Source organism: Palaemon carinicauda, chromosome 38, assembly GCF_036898095.1.
Source record: "Palaemon carinicauda isolate YSFRI2023 chromosome 38, ASM3689809v2, whole genome shotgun sequence".
Taxonomy (NCBI): domain Eukaryota; kingdom Metazoa; phylum Arthropoda; class Malacostraca; order Decapoda; family Palaemonidae; genus Palaemon; species Palaemon carinicauda.
This window is the reverse complement of record NC_090762.1, coordinates 5,568,658-5,586,157: the sequence shown is the minus strand read 5'-3', so window position 1 is coordinate 5,586,157 and position 17,500 is coordinate 5,568,658. Positions and strand designations below refer to the sequence as shown.

General features: G+C 34.4%; 1 protein-coding gene and 1 pseudogene across 1 annotated transcript in view; one reads left to right on the top strand and one right to left on the bottom strand.

Moving 5' to 3' along the window:
• LOC137630044 (cilia- and flagella-associated protein 44-like) overlaps positions 1-17,500 on the bottom strand; it is a 167,625-nt gene that overhangs the window by 72,566 nt on the left and 77,559 nt on the right. Inside the window, exons 12-13 of the mRNA XM_068361535.1 lie at positions 6,048-6,343; positions 5,434-5,615 (exon numbers count right to left, since the gene is read on the bottom strand). Of these exons, the coding sequence (XP_068217636.1) occupies positions 5,434-5,615; positions 6,048-6,343 (478 nt within the window). The remainder of the gene's footprint in view (positions 1-5,433; positions 5,616-6,047; positions 6,344-17,500) is intronic.
• The window catches only part of LOC137630401 (uncharacterized), a 5,282-nt pseudogene continuing 1,050 nt past the window's right edge, over positions 13,269-17,500 (top strand).

The following is a 17,500-nucleotide window of genomic DNA, read 5'->3' as shown; positions in this document are numbered from 1 at the left end:
AGCTTCCTTCACTCCATCCATCCACCCAAACCTTGGCCTTCCTCTTGTACTTCTCCCATTAACTCTTGCATTCACCACCTTCTTTAGCAGACAGCCATTTTCCTTTCTCTTAACATGGCCAAACCACCTCAAAACATTCATATCCTCTCTAGCTGCTAACTCATTTCTTACACCCGTTCTCACCCTCACTACTTCGTTCGTAACCCTATCTATTCGAGATACACCAGCCATACTCCTCAGACACTTCATCTCAAACACATTAAATTTTTGTCTCTCAGTCACTTTCATTCCCCACAACTCTGATCCATACATCACAGTTGGTACAATCACTTCCTCATACAGAACTCTCTTTACATTCATGCCCAACCCTCTATTTTTTACTACTCTCTTAACTGCCCCCAACACTTTGCATCCTTCATTCACTCTCTGATGTACATCTGCTTCCACTCCACCATTTGCTGCAACAACAGACCCCAAGTACTTAAACTGATCCACCGCCTCAAGTAACTCTCCATTCAACATAACATTCAACCTCGCATCACCTTCCCTTCTCGTACATCTTATAAACCTTACTCTTACCCACATTAACTCTCAACTTCCTTCTCTCACACACCCTTCCAAATTTTGTCACTAATCGCCCCAGCTTCTCTTCCGCATCTGCAACCAGTGCAGTATCATCCGCAAACCACAACTGATTTACCTCCCATTCATGGTTAGTTTCAATCCTCGTCCAAGCACTCTAGCATTCATCTTTAAGTAATAAGAAGAATAAAAGGTTGCTAGCACTATGGTTCCATTATAATAGATGAAGGTTTTACCCACAATCTCTCAGACAGAGTTCAGTTGATCAAGAAACCAGCAGAGTGCATTTGGAACCTGCTTCAATACACCCATATTCACACTAAAACACATACCTCACATATAAATCTATATAAATGTGTGTGCATATATTTGTTCACCAAGAGGATACATTGGATAGTATCAGCTATTCCCCACAAGCACACCAAAGTACAAAAGGGAACTAGCATCTACTGCAGTCAAGATAAAAGTGTCAACACTAGCAACCTAATACTCAAGGACTCCTCAGGCACCACACAACTCCGGTGAAAAAGATATAGATATAGATATAGATAGATAGGTAGATAGATGGATACAAATACAGTATATATATATATATATATATATATATATATATATATATATATATATATATATATATATATATATATATACACAGTAAAACCTCGCTATTCGAAAGTCTCGAAGCTCAATCAAATCGGTTTTTGACCAAAAAGTTAGAGTGAAAAATGCCCCTGTTCTCGAACAAATATTCGGTACTCAACCAGTGAACGTATACTGCCGCCAAGCTGAACGCCATCAGTTACACTTTGGCCATTGTTTCGGATGATCGTAAACATATGCTCTGCCTCACGTTTCATGTTACAGTGTGCTATATCATTGTTTTGCATCCTTCTTTATTTATTTTAATTCATTAGTACTTGAACATGGGTCCAAAGAAAAGTATGAGTGAAAGTGGTCAAGTAAAAAGGAAAACAGTGCTAACAACTATTGAACTGAAAAATGAAATAATTTCCAAGCACAAAAACAGAATGCATGTTTCGGATATTGCTCTCAAATACTCTATGGCTAAGTCGACGATATTGACAATTTTAAAGACTAGAGAAAAAAATAGAGGGAGCTAATGTTGCTAAAGGAGTGACTACTCTGATGAAGCAAAGGCCTGAGGTATTTGAGGAAGTGGAGACGTTGTTACCTATAAATGAGAAACAGTTATGAGGTAATAGCATTAGCGAGGCATTTATTTGCGAAAAGGTGCTGGAAATCTATGATAATTGGGGGTAATTTCAAGCTTTTGTTGAAAAAACTCATCCTGATATTGTAATAACCAATAGGGCAGCAAACATCTTCAATGATAATTTTATGTCTCATTACCGTAAGAATCTACAAAAAATGCAAAAACCAACAAACATAGGATCAGTTTGTAATTTAATAAAAACCTGCCCTAAAGTGACAAAAAAAAAAAAAGGTAAAGAACCCAAAACCTCAATTACCAGACATTTTTATGGAAGCGGATTCCCCCAGTTAGCAATAACTCCTCCCTTCCTCCAGACACCGCCATCCATTATGGTCATACCGTAACCAAAAAGGTAAGTTTTCTTATGTTAAAATAACTTCTAATGTTTTCATTTTTATTGAGTTTTATATGTGTTATTGTATTTGCTGTTTGTGTAAAAACTACAAAACTGCATCACTTTTTTATGCTAATATGCTGTGCTAATAGCAAATTAACTAGAGCTTGGAATGCATTATTCACTTCTACATGATTTGTTATGGGAAAAAATGATTCAGTATTTGAACGAATTGGGACTCGACCATCTTTTTGGAACAAGGTATACCAAGATATTACTGTATATTTGTGCGTGTATAAATAATATATATATATATATATATATATATATTTATTTATTTATTTTAAAAAGGGAAAATAATTCCTTACCATTCATAAATTAATGTAACCAATACATACAAATACCTCTACTGTGTACAGCAGTGTACTTATGCTAATAGGTAATAAGTACCAGTATTACTGTACATATTACAATTCCTTATCTATATTCCTGTGGTTGGCCTGCACATTGGAAAGGGTGTTGCAAGTGGTGGAGAGACAGGCCTATTTAGAGGAGGAAGTAGAAGATGCTGGAGAAGATGGAAGAAGAGCTGGGGAGTCAGGATGAGATGATGAAGATGTTGGGAGAGGTGCTAGAGAAGCTGGTGGTGGTATTGGAGATGCTGCAGAGGCAGAGGGTTGAGGATCAGGTGTAGGCTTCTCTATCTTCTTAAAGTACATACACAAGTTCCTCAAACTCAGCCATTGCTCCCTCTAGCATGGTAAAACATTTTGCCAAGGCCTTGGCAATAAATTTCTTGGGCGCTGGGATCAGGGTCTCTTTCTCTTCAGCAATCATCTGGCTCTCAGGCTCACAGAGGTCCCCAGCAGATAACTTCTTCTCATGAAATGCAAGGATCTCAGTAACATCAATAGCATCCACCACAAGATCCAGCGCTTACTAAGGTCAACAACCTTCTTGGTGACAGCTTTAACTGTCTCCTCAAAGCCAAAGAAATTGTTGACAAACTGTGGGCAAAGCTTCTTCCAGATATCATTCATGTTGGTTTGCTTCCCCTCATCCCAAATATTTGCAATGTTCTTGATAACATCTCGGATGTTGTAGGACTTCTAGAACATCATGAGGGTCATGTCTTCTATTGCTTCAAAAGCTTTTGCCCCAGAGAACACCAGGTCAGTCAACAGTTTTTTCTCAGGGTCTAACAGATCATGAGTAGTGGAAAAATATACTAGTGTACGTGACCAACAATCTAGCCAGGATTTTGCCTGAAGGGTAGATATGGTGGTAGCGTCATTGTTCGCCGACTGGGCTGAAAAGATTGTACACCGAGATGCCAGTCTTTCTGCCAAAATCCTTGGTGTGAAGGTTGTGAGAGCTTCCTCTATCAACAGAGGAGAGGGATTAACCTCTTCAGTTGCATAAAAGCATCTCTGCTTAAGGAATGGGAGAGGCACGATCTTCAAGGACCAGCGCACCTTTCAGGAATTCCTGTGGCCTCAGACCTGACATTTTGCAGTCCCAATTACTTTCTTGATCAACTCCATCTCAGACAAAGTTAGCTTCAGAGGTTTTGCACTCTGCGGAGCACCTAGGAGTCTTTCAATCAACATATTCCTTCGTTTCTTTGGGACCTTAATTAGGTTTCACAGTCCATTGACTCGTCTTGTATTTGAACTGGATCTTCACGGGGCCAAGACTTTCAAGAAACTGTATTTAAACTGGATCTTCAATTTCAGTCGATGTAGGACCTAAATCTGGTGCTGAGAAGGCCAGAGTGTCAATCGAAACCAGTCTGATTGGAGACATATCACTGTATCTGGAAAATGCTATCATCTGGTGGAACCTTTTTCTTGACCCAAAACCGAAAGTGGGTGGTATCTGGAGGCATTGCTCATATACATTAAAGACTCCTTGCAGGAATATATGTAAAAGTAATACATGAAAGACTATAGCTAGGGCATGTGTGCGTAGAAGTTAGGAATGTAGAGATCATGCATGTGGAATTCTGATGTATTTACATGTGAAAGAGTTCTTTTACGCATATGCATGAAAGGCAGTACGAAAAAGACTGTACATAGAGCCTGAGCACATAAAAGTTAAAAATGTTGACACCATGCACTTGAAAATCTGCCACATTTACGTTTTGTTGCACAAGTATGCATGAGGAGCAGCACTGTAAAAGACAATGCGTAGAACTTCTGTATGCTGATCTCAGATCCGAGTAAAAGGTAGTACATTACAAAACAGTAAGCGTGGGTACCTTATGCGTGGAGCATATACTAATCGACTCCTGATTCACATGAATTTTCAATACTCGTCACATCTCATGAGAACTTCCTTCAGGCCTGTCCAGGATGGGAAAAAAAGAGGAGTGGAGGCCTTCCATCCCAACTGGCAGTGCATTCTTGGTACAGCACTCTCTAGCATTCTTTCTCCCATGTGGAAAAAAAAAACTGTAGGAGTCACACTTAAGCAATTCTTATCAATCGTTTTTCCTAGGCTTCTTAAATAGCGCCCTCTATACAATCTTCTCTTAATATAAGGTAAGCTAGAAGAGAAGGAGAACCTTGAATTTTGCCTTATAAGGGGTCATCCAGACTTATGACAATGCTCCAATGGGTAAAGAGATCACAGGAATTCTATGAAGAGACCGCCCAACCAGGCTCTGAGTCCTTAGCATCTTTCCAAAGGGAAGACACAGAGAGAACGAAGGGAGGAGCTCCCTTCATTCGCACTTTGAGTTAGCAGGAACTCCTTCCTCCAACAGAGCATAGCAATATCCAAGGAAAGCAAACTTCCTCAAGGGTACTTAACATCATTTGGCTATACTCGTGAAGGAATAAACTAATAATCAGCGAGGGGCGATGGGCTGTTAATGCAAGAACCCATGTCACATGTAAGATGGAGGAACAAACAAGGCAAAGAGAAATGCTTTCTAACAGGCAGAAAAAGTGAATATTGGCAGGTTGGAGAAATAACTGTTGCTAGTTACAGAAAAAACTGCTATACCTCAGTTCTTTCTTAATATCCCTCATCCTAGATGATCTGCCAAACAATTTATCTAAAACAAAAAGCAAAAGATTAAAACCACCAGTTGGGGATGCTAGAAGTTCATGTGCACTATCCAGTAGCTGAAAACATAATGGCTATTCAGTATGCTGGCGAGTGGGTGAGTTTTCCCTTACCACCAGCCAGTAACTACCGACACCTCAATAAAATTTTAACAGCAAAGTTCCAGATATTCTAAAACATTCCTAACAAGAGATTTTTAAAATCAACTAACCAATGGACGAAGCTGTAAGCCTTCATAACTGGTACCAGGGAATGAGGATCCAGTTGCGCAATACAGAGTCAAATCAGTGCCCTCGACCCAGGCTGCCACCCAGGAGCCATCTTTGCTGACACAACCTATCACACTTCTGACTCCTAGGTTGGGTTTTACCTGAAGCTCCTCATCTTGACTCACTGAAAAGTGTAGGAATGCTAGTGAATGTAAAAAAAAAAAATATAGCAAAATATTCAACACAAAAACCTATACATATAAATATGTATCCATATATACATATATATATATGTATATATATACATATATATATATATATATATATATATATATATATATATATATATATATATATAATGTATACATGTACATACACTATACATACACACATATATATATACATATATAATATATATATATATATATATATATATATATATATATATATATATAGACATGTATTCATATCTATATCTATATCTATGTATATCTGTATATATATATATATATATATATATATATATATATATATATATATTAGTGTTAATATTATTATAATTTGTTGTATTGCAGAAATATATTGGTTCAGCTTAAAGAAATTCTCACCAACTTACTATCAGAAATAATACTAGATGGTCTTTCTCCATACATAATTTCTGTATGATCTGAATGTCCCAGAGAAGTAGGGCTCAAACTATTCTGCCTAAGAACTGAGGCTCCACTCCTTTGTTCTCCTCTTGAAACGTCACCTATTTTGAGCGTCTTGTAAGATCGCCGAGGAGAAATGCCAGATCCTTGGATCTTAACTGATGGTTCTTTGGAAAGGCGGATGCTGTAGGACCCTACTGACTGATGCAGATGGACCACTTGTCCTTGTGATGTAACCCCTAACATGGTTTTTTCATCTAGTCTGAAAGGAAAACTGATTACTACATGTTCAAGATACAGTACAGTACTGCAAAAAAAAAAAAAAAAGATAGCGGAGGTTACTATTTTTGAAAAATCAAATCATAAAAATTTTATGATACATGCAAAATGGTATAGTTTATTTGCTCGGAATGGGACTTTTTGGTGTGATCTTTTTGGCGTGGATATTTTGTCATATGTTTTTTGGCTTTGGACTATTTGGATTATTGTTATAAAATGGATTTTGAGCGAAGCGAAAAATCTATTTTTGGGTGAGATAGCCATGTCGTCCTGATGGAAGCTACTATTAGGAACCTTCCATCAGGACGACATGGCTATCTCACCCAAAAATAGATTTTTCACTTTGCTCAAAATCCGTTTTTGGCGTGGATATTTTGGCATATGTTTTTTGGTTTTGGACTATTTGGAGTATTGTTATAAAGGTATTTTTTGGGCTTTGGACTTTTTGGCGTATTATTAACAATTTTGTCGTAACTAATTGACTTGATTAAAATGCGTCTCTTTCTAACATATTTCTAGTAATTGCATCTACATTTATTGTTATTTATTCTTATGTTACCTTGAATTAAAACTAATTTACCATTAGCTTAAAAGGCCATTTAACCATTACTTACAACATAAACATCATACATAAACAATTTCACATCTTTTTGCTCAGTTTGTAAGATATATTACAATTTGTGTTGATCCTTTCATTGCTAAAATATAGAGCTCTAAATATCTTGTGAAATCTCCTACAAAGGAAGGGACAAGTTTGCATATAATGGATATATCTACATATACGACACACGTTTTGCACATGATAATTCTATAATTTTTCTTTTTAGAGATGTGAATCCAAGAATGTGTGTAAAGGAAGAATACAAACAAGAGATGAACAAGAAATTTTAAAGTGATTAACCACCACTGTCACAGTCTGTCGGCAGTATCAGGTAAATTGAATCAGATTAAAACTACTGCAAAATGCAACTGAAACCTTAAAGAGTGCTTCAAATGCTTTCAACCAGTGTTTAGTAAATGCATCTCAGGCAGCTTATGGGGCCATAGCACGCTGGGAATCTGTTAAAAGAACTATAAGAGGAAAGCGTAATGAAATAGCGCTTTGTTGACAGAATTGTGAGTGTGGAGAGCAAGAGCTGCATATTATGAGCATTTAATATCTGGTCATTCTCAACAACAAAAGCTGAAAATATATTTACAGGCAGATGAAAGTATACAGAGAATAGGATTTAATTATGACACAAGAGAACCATAGAATATCCATGAGGCATAGCTCACATTTTTTAATTGAATATACACTTTAGTGTTTCAATTCCATTTATATTCATAGTAGGTTAAAATGAAAATAATACTGGAGTAAGTGAAGATTTTAACAACAACCTTTTAATGTCAATTTATTTTATAATCCTATTATGTTTTCATTCATAACAAATTATCTAATTATCTATTACCTAATAACCAAAATGTCTATCAGTTTTAATTCCAAATAACCTAAAATTAATAACAATAAATAAAGATACAATTTCTAGAAGGATTTTTAGAAGGAGACATCCTTCAAACCAGTCAGTTACTTGTAGCAACCATTTTTATAATAGTCTCAAGCCAAAAAATCTTACGCCAAAATGTTCACAATAAAAAAGAACTAGACTCTCATTTGTTACCTTACCAGTACTTGGAAACTGGATCAAAATTGTTACATGGTGTTTAGTTAAGGCAAAATACAGTTTAAGCCCCAAAAAAATTGTAACTAAAGGTTTCTCAACTGATTCTAGTAGGTTTTAATGTACTTTTTAACATACTAAAAGTTTACCAAACTATGACCCCCCGGAAGAGTGTTTTTTCAAGATGGCGTCCAAGATGGCCGCCGAAACCTATGAACGATCATAACTCTATAACTATCAATTCAAATTTGATGATCTTGCTGTTTATTCCTACATTTTTTGGGACAAAGAACACATTAGGACACTTAGAAATATCATTTAGCTGTTAAATCATTATGAAATTGGATTCTTGACCTTTAGATGTTCCTATCACCTTATACACAAACACTTACAACAAGCAATAGTTAAAAGAATTTATTCTTAGAAGTATATGATAGCAAGCTAATTATGAACGTCTTCTATAGGATTGTTAACTTACAGTATTCATGTTTATATAATCTTCTAATTATATCAAATCCTAATTACACTTAACAGAGCCTTATATTTCAAGTACTTGGTTACATTAGTTAATAACACTTTTATCCGCATAGAACAAGATTCAGAGTTTCAATTTTGAGTGTCATCCTCCTCCTCAGTATCAACCTCTCGAGTGTTGTTTGGATTGTTACAGTTTTCAGGCTGGGGAGGGCCACATACACCAGTGCAAGGGAGTCCATAACGTCTGCAGCTGCATCGAGATCATTTGCATCCCTCTGAACAGTTGCAATGGATAATTTTCAAGAGTTTGTCAGGTGCAGCATTGTTTTGGGTCATAACTGCAACTAACCGATCATTCTCGAGGTTCCATCCCCATTCAATTTGGTTCATTTCACTTGTCTTTCCCATCTATACCATAATTTGGAAGTACACACGTTGGCTATGGAAACTTGTTGCTGATGATGTTGGGGGAAACCTTTCAGGTGTGACAAATACTTCAGTGATGATAGTGTATCATTATACTTGCCTCCAAAGCAATCAACCATCAGTTCTTTGACAAGATCTTATATCTCCTCTTGAGATTTGTTTTGAAGGGTGAATGCACTCATACAGGACTTCATGACAGGATCAGATTTCACTAATTTCCAGAAGACTGACTTTTTTTTCCAATGACGAAAATCCTTGAAGTGGAATCACAGCCTGAGAAGGCATGTGCAAAGAGTAACTCGGTGCATACATCATCTCCTAAAGTTTCCTTCAACAGGTTAATGTTATATACTTTGTGTTCTCTCAAGGAAGAATTGTAAGGTGAAATTGTCTAAAATGAAAGTTACCGTTCAGGAGATGAAAGGGAACGAAAACGTTAAGCGTCATAAAATATTAACATAACATATCAACGAAGAGGGATCCATTCCCCAATCTTAAATGAAGAACAATATTAGTGATGAAATTGCAAAAGATTATAAGTACGGAAAATCTATAATCAATTTCATTTCTTTCCAAAGAATCATTGTAACAAACCGTCACTAATAATCTTTTTTTTTCCAGAATTTTTTTTTCATCGCTGACATTTTCTTCATAGCAGAATATTAGGAATCTCTGCTTTTTCCATGATAATATCCCAAGATTTAATCTTGTATTAAAGCATCTATTTTTTTTCCTTTTGTGAAACATCCACTCATATTATTGAACATTGTTTTCAAGTATTGGCGTTTATAACGGTTCTATACGAACTCGTAGACATATTTGGAGAAAGAACAAACATACACCTATCATAAGGACAAAACATACGTGACCCAAGTATTTGAATTGCTTATAAACCGTAGTAGATTCGAAAAAAATAAACAAAGATTGGAATATAACATGTGATGTTTATCATTACTTTTATGTCCAAGCTTCAACATCCAACTCGAATCGTACATCTAAAAAAAAAAAAAGAAAAAAAAAATTTAATGAATCCCTATAAGATATTTTGCCACCCATTCAGACATTGCAATTTCAATCATATTATAACAGTACTAATCTAATTAAACGAATGCCCTCTCTATTTGTGAAATTACGACACTAAACATTTTTTGTATTCGGTTGATTCTTTACAAAATAAAATATTTCAGAGAGAGAGAGAGAGAGAGAGAGAGAGAGAGAGAGAGAGAGAGATCATCATCATATAGATTATGTCTCTCTCTTTCTCTCTCTCTCTGAAATATTACGAGAGAGAGAGAGAGAGAGAGAGAGAGAGAGACATCATCATCATATAGATTATGTCTCTCTTTCTCTCTCTGAAATATTACGAGAGAGAGAGAGAGAGAGAGAGAGAGAGAGAGAGAGAGATTTTTGATACAACCACACCCTAACCGCGAAAATGGTCTCCACGATTTATATCTTACTTGGCGACATCACCGTAATTACTAGACTCGCATATGCCAGATCGTGACCCAATGACTGTGGAGTTCCTGCAAAGATGCAAAAGCGGACCCCAAGGGCCAAAGGTCTTCGATTCGCGAAAATAACCGGCTTGTATCAGCTAACGGGATGGTCAAGTTAGCCCATGCTTTGGGATTTTCGCTGTGTCAATTTCTCCATCACGTGATACATATTATTTGAAAAATTACATATTCTTATTTCATTTGATTTAGGGAAAGGCGTAAAGATATTGCTTCTGTATTTTATTCATAAAATGTACTTGCTAGAATGAAAAGTATAGAAATATATGATAACATGTTTGATGTACGAAGAGTGTATCGCTAGAATAAATGTATGGAAATATATGATAACATGTTTATTTTTACCTTTATTCCTTTTTTTATCTATTTAAGTCATTTCTAAGATATGTTTAAATTAAGTGTTTATTGCTTAAACAAATGTATGAAATGTGTTTTATCTATAAGGGACGAATAATTCAGCGGTAGACCTCACGCTATGGTACTAACGGGAGGTAGATCTCACGCTATAGTAGCACCAAAAGTACTTTTTTTGTGCCCAATACTTTTCGATTATACATCTTATTCAAGTGTTGAGTATTTTTTCAAATACTAGAACAGGCGTTAATATCATAAACGCATATAAATGTTCCAAATAAAGTTGATTATATTCATTAAAGCGCGGGGCAGGTATCACAGATTATACCGTACTCGTTTGGCCTTAACAGTTATCGACGAAAACCGGTTTCACATGATTAAAACCTCTTGTAAAAACAGGATGAAATTGCGCAAAGATATAGCATCACAAAGTGAATATTTCCCCGATGTCGGTAAAGGAAAGTCGACTATTAAGTATATGTTCGCAAGGGACAAAGTGTCCAATGCAGTTAAGTAGTCTCTCTGGGTCACTATTACGGTACTGTCTTAAATGGAAACCGATTTTACGCTTGCCCAGACTGAAGTTGTTCTCACTAGGTCAAGTTGTCCTCAGCGGGACGATGACCTTTTCGGAACGCCATTATTATTATTATTATTATTATTATTATTATTATTATTATTATTATTATTATTATTATTATTATCATCATCCAAGCTAAACATTATTATCATCATCCAAGCTAAAAATTATTATCATCATCCAAGCTAAAAATTATTATTATCATCCAAGCTAAAAATTATTATTATTATTATTATTATTATTATTATTATTATTATTATTATTATTATTATTATTATTATTATTATTATTATCCAAGCTAAAAATTATTATTATTATTATTATTATTATTATTATTATTATTATTATTATTATTATTATTATTATTATTAGCCAAGCTAAAACCCTAGTTGGAAAAGCAAGATGCTATAAGCCCAGGGGCTCTAATAGGGAAAAATAGCCCAGTGAGGAAAGGAAAAAAGGAAATAAATAAACGAAGAGAACAAATTGACAATAAATCATCCTAAAAGAGTAACAACGTCAAAACAGATTATTATTATTATTATTATTATTATTATTATTATTATTATTATTATTATTATCCAAGCTAAAACCCTAGTTGGAAAGGCAAGATGCTATAAGCCCAGGGGCTCTAATAGGGAAAAATAGCCCAGTGAGGAAAGGAAAAAAGGAAATAAATAAATGAAGAGAACAAATTAACAATAAATCATTCTAAATAAGTAACAACGTCAAAACAGAATATTGTTATTATTATTATTACTAGCCAAGCTAAAACCATAGTTGGAAAAGCAAGATGCTATAAGCCCAGGGGCTCTAATAGGGAAAAATAGCCCAGTGAGGAAAGGAAAAAAGGAAATAAATAAATGAAGAGAACAAATTAACAATAAATCATTCTAAAAAAGTAACAACGTCAAAACAGATGTCATAATATATATGTAAACTATTAACAACGTCAAAAACAAATACGCCAATGACGTAAAAAAGATTATTATTATTATTATTATTATTATTATTATTATTATTATTATCATCCAAGCTAAAACCCTAGCTGGAAAAGCAAGATGCTATAAGCCCAGGGGCTCTAATAGGGAAAAATAGCCCAGTGAGGAAAGGAAAAAAGGAAATAAATAAATGAAGAGAACAAATTAACAATAAATCATTCTAAAAAAGTAACAACGTCAAAACAGATGTCATAATATATATGTAAACTATTAACAACGTCAAAAACAAATACGCCAATGACGTAAAAAAGATTATTATTATTATTATTATTATTATTATTATTATTATTATTATTATTATTATTAGCCAAGCTACAACCCTAGTTGGAAAAGCAAGATGCTATAAGCCCAGGGGCTCCAATGGGGAAAAATAGCACAGTGAGGAAAGGATAAAAGGAAATAAATAAATGAAGAGAACAAATTAACAATAAATCATTCTAAAAACAGTAACAACGTCAAAACAGATATGTCATAATATATATAAACTATTAACAACGTCAAAAACAAATACGCCAATGACGTTAAAGAGATTATAATTTACTATGACTATTATCATCATTGTTATTGCTATCATTGATATAAGCATGATAATAATGATTTAAATGATTATCATAATTTTAATTTATTATTGAAGACATTTCGCTAAAATCACACAAATTGGTGCACGTCTGATAAAAAAAAAAAAAAAAAAAAAAAATTGGCATTTGTTTTTTTATTCGCACATTTTATGCAAATCGCATCATACTAACTTTCAGTATCTTACGTAATAAGCGTTTTCATAAAAATAACCTTTCCATCCAAACCGTTACAGAAAAAAAGAAAGCTGGTATGTCAGGTCACTCTGTCCATTTACGTCGGTCTCAAAGGTTATATAAAGAGATGATGAAGAAATAGTTTTAGTCTGCAGTGATCCTTGGTGCAATCAGGTAGGTTGTTCAGTTCTTCAGTTCACAAGGAACTTTATTTTTGTTTTTGATTATTGATATGAAATTACTTTCTTAGAGGAAAGCAAGTTAGCAAATTTGAGATAGAGTAATATAATTTCAAATGATATCGAAGATACCAATTGCTTTATAAATATTCATATTTTTGTTAATTGAATGCATCTGATTTTATCTGATAAGAATATCATGGATAATTTCTATCACACAAAATTCGCAGTCTGGATAATCTAACACGAGTTCATATAGCTGTTTCCATAACAAAGGTAGTTACTTATTGTATGAAATAATCCAAAAGTATTATGTATTCTACTGTGTGCTTGTATATATATATATATATATAACAGTATATATATATATATATACTGTTATATATATATATATATATACTGTTATAAATATATATATATATATTTTATATATATATAAACTGTTATATATATATTACATATATATATATATATATATATATTATATATATATATATATATACATACATATGTATGTATGTATGTATGTATACTATATATATATATATATATATATACATACATATATATATATATATATATATACACACACACACACACACATATATATATATATATATAATTCAGTTGTTTCAGGTAAATATAATTCAACAGTATCTGCTTAATTCCTATTTCAACTTGTCTTCCAAAGCATAATCTACTTTTAGCCTGTGAATCAAATGATCAAAATAGGAATTCGTAAGAGAAATTAAGAGAATTGAATATGAACTCGACATCCAAGCATGTAAGGAAATGACATCTCTCTTATTTTTATTCTTATTTTTATTTTGTTTCTTTTACAGCAAAATGGGGAAACTTACGCAATCCTGGATGATAATCAAACTATTTTCTCTCGTGGTTGTTATCAGTCACGCAAAAACCGTAGACGAGGAAGAGTAAGTTATTATTATTATTATTATTATTACTTGCTAAGCTACAACCCTATAGTCCATTTCTTTTAGCGATGCATATTTGCACCGACTTGCGGCGGTGCCCTTTTAGCTCGGAAAAGTTTCCTGGTCGCTGATTGGTTAGAATTATCTTGTCCAACCAATCAGCGATCCGGAAACTTTTCCGAGCTAAAAGGGCACCGCTGGGAGTCGGTGCAAATATGCATCGCTAAAAGAAATGGACTATAGTTGGAAAAGCAGGATGCTATAAGCCCAGGGGCTCCAATAGGGAAAATAGCCCACTGAGGAAAGGAAATAAGGAAAATTAAATATCTTAAAATAATAACATTAAAATAAATATTTCCTATATATACTATAAAAAATAAGAGGAAGAGAAATAAGATAGAATAGTGTGCCCGAATGCACCCTCAAACAAGAGAACTCTTACCCAAGATAGTGGAGGACCATGGTACAGAGGCTATGACACTACCCAAGATTAGAGAACAATGTTTTGATTTTGGAGTGTCCTTCTCCTAGAAGAGCTGCTTACCATAGCTAAAGAGTCTCTTCTACCCTTACCAAGAGGAAAGTGGCCACTGAAATTGGTGTTTTGTTTCTGCTTAGAGATCACACACATTTGATCTACTTCATAAGTACTGTATTCGTTATTCACTCTCAGCTGACGCTGGAATCCTAGATCTTACGTAAGTTAATTACCATACTATTAAGCTACGAGATTTACGATATATATGAATCTTAACCACGAAAAAAAAAAAAAAAAAAGTTGAATAGAGTTGGTACTTTCGTAAAAAAAAAAAAAAAAAAAAAAAAAAAAAGGTTGAATGAAGCTGGTACTTTCCTAAAAAAAAAAAATGAGTTGAATGGAGTTGTACTTTCGTCTTACTGGTGACATTATTGGACTCACAATCCTTGAGAGTTATGTGATGTCGCTTATGAAACAAAAGTAATCATTCAAATCAGGTTATTTTTGTTTTACTTTTCCTTTCGTGATTATGATTCATAAATTCATCACTTGTCAACTGTCGTAATATCCACACATACAAATATATATATATATATATATATATATATATAAACTTAAAGGAGAGAACCATCTTTGGGTATCCTCTCTCAATAAAAGAATTATATGCGAGTGTATATACATGAACATGTACACAATATACGGTATATAAACACATGCGCACAAAATATATATATACACATACATAAATACATACCCATGTATAAATACAAATACACAACCATATACATATATGAGTGTGTGTTTGCACACAACCATATGCATATATGGGTGTGTGTTTGCACACAACCATATACATACAGTATATGGGTGTGTGTTTGCACACGTACACACACTCATGTAATAGCTACATTAGACCTCTTTAAGAGGCTATTCTGCCTATTATATGTCATAAAATCTTTTCTTTACGAAAATATGTGCATTGTAAGGACCAAATTGAATATAAAAAGGATACTTGAATTTTAAAATATCATCATAAATTAGACATATTAACATTAAGAGTACTATATGCCTGGAATGACACTGCTTCTCATTTTTGTACAGGCCTTCGCATTCCTATCATCCAAACAATATCATACAGCTGACATCGGATCGCCGTCTTGCGTTACCAAAAGGAACTATCGCTGTCCTCACTCAACCATATCTCTGCCAATGGATAAGGATCTTCCTTACGGGTATGGCGCCTCCGCAACGGTCTCGCTTCCATTTAAAAGTAAGTGCAAGAATTTGGGCTATGGTCCAAGTTCGACTTCCTAAAAGCACTTTCTAAGAATTTATTTTGTTTTGTTTTCTTGGAGGAAAGGTTGGTAGCCGAGCAGGGCAAAACAACTTCGGACTGAGACTCAGTCGGAGAGATGACGACTTGTCACTTTTTTCTTATTTGACGGAAACAAACTTTTATGCAAATACTTAGAGAACTATCAGATAAGATCCAAGAAAGTAGACTGAGGTGGTATGGTCATGTCATGAGAAGAGATGAACAGTATATTGGGACGAGAGTGATGAGGTAGGCTACAGGGAACGAAAAGGAGAGGGAGACCAAAGTGAAGGTGGATGGACTGTATCAAGGATGACCTTCGATCAAAGGGATTAACCAGTGATGAAGTGTGAGACAGAGGTAGATGGAGAACGCTGGCCAGAAACATCGACCCCACATAAAGGTGGGAAAAGATGCAGACAAAGAAGAAGAAGTTTGTTGTATAGCCTATTATGTTACAATAAATTCGTCGACAGGTTAAAGTAACATTTCCAATCAACTGTTTTGTTAAATAACGGATGGAGATGAGTATGCATATATTCCCAGTACACCTCATCTTTCATTTTGCACGAATGCCTTTGTGGTGTGTATAGCTGAATCAGTGTTGCATAGTTCAGAAAAAGTAAAAACGAAGAATTCCTAAAATCCTTAACCTCTTTAAAGCCCTGTCCAAACGATCGATCATGCCCGACGGGCAAACAGTGATACCAGGCCACAATAGTTAGTGAAAATGCGGGTGCATGACGTCAGAAGCGGGAAAACTAAAGGCAGGGATCTGGCAAGACTGTATAATGCCAGATCGCTGTCTGTGGTTTTCCCGCTTCTGACGTCATTAACCCTCATTCTTACTAACTATTGTGGCCTAGTATCACTGTTTGCCCGTCGGCATGATCGATCGTGTGGACAGGGCTCTAAATGTAAAGGCCAATTCACCGATTTGATGACGTGGATGATATATGCCTTCATTAAGAACGACTTTTTTTTTTCGAGAGCCAAACTCAAGTAACATTTATCAAGACATAAGCTTAAAAAGGCAAGAATTTCATAAAATCATCACTTCTGTATTAAAGTATTAGACTTTTTTGTTTCAATTCTAGAGGATCATGAGGTAATCAGAAAAAAATATCTAATCATATATATATATATATATATACACAGTATATATACAGTATATATATATATATATATATATACATACATATTCGTCAGACTTTCACAAAATTAATACCTTTCCGTGAAGAGTAAATGAATCTTTATACATATGTCGTCTGCATGTTATTTTTTTTCTGAAACCAATATTGATGTTTAGTTTACCTTATATATACTGTATGTATGTATGTATATATATATATATATATGTGTGTGTGTGTGTGTGTGTGTGTGTGTGCGGAGAGAGAGAGAGAGAGAGAGAGAGAGAGAGAGAGAGAGAGAGCATACTACACGCCACGAAGTATGCTGTGTTTAG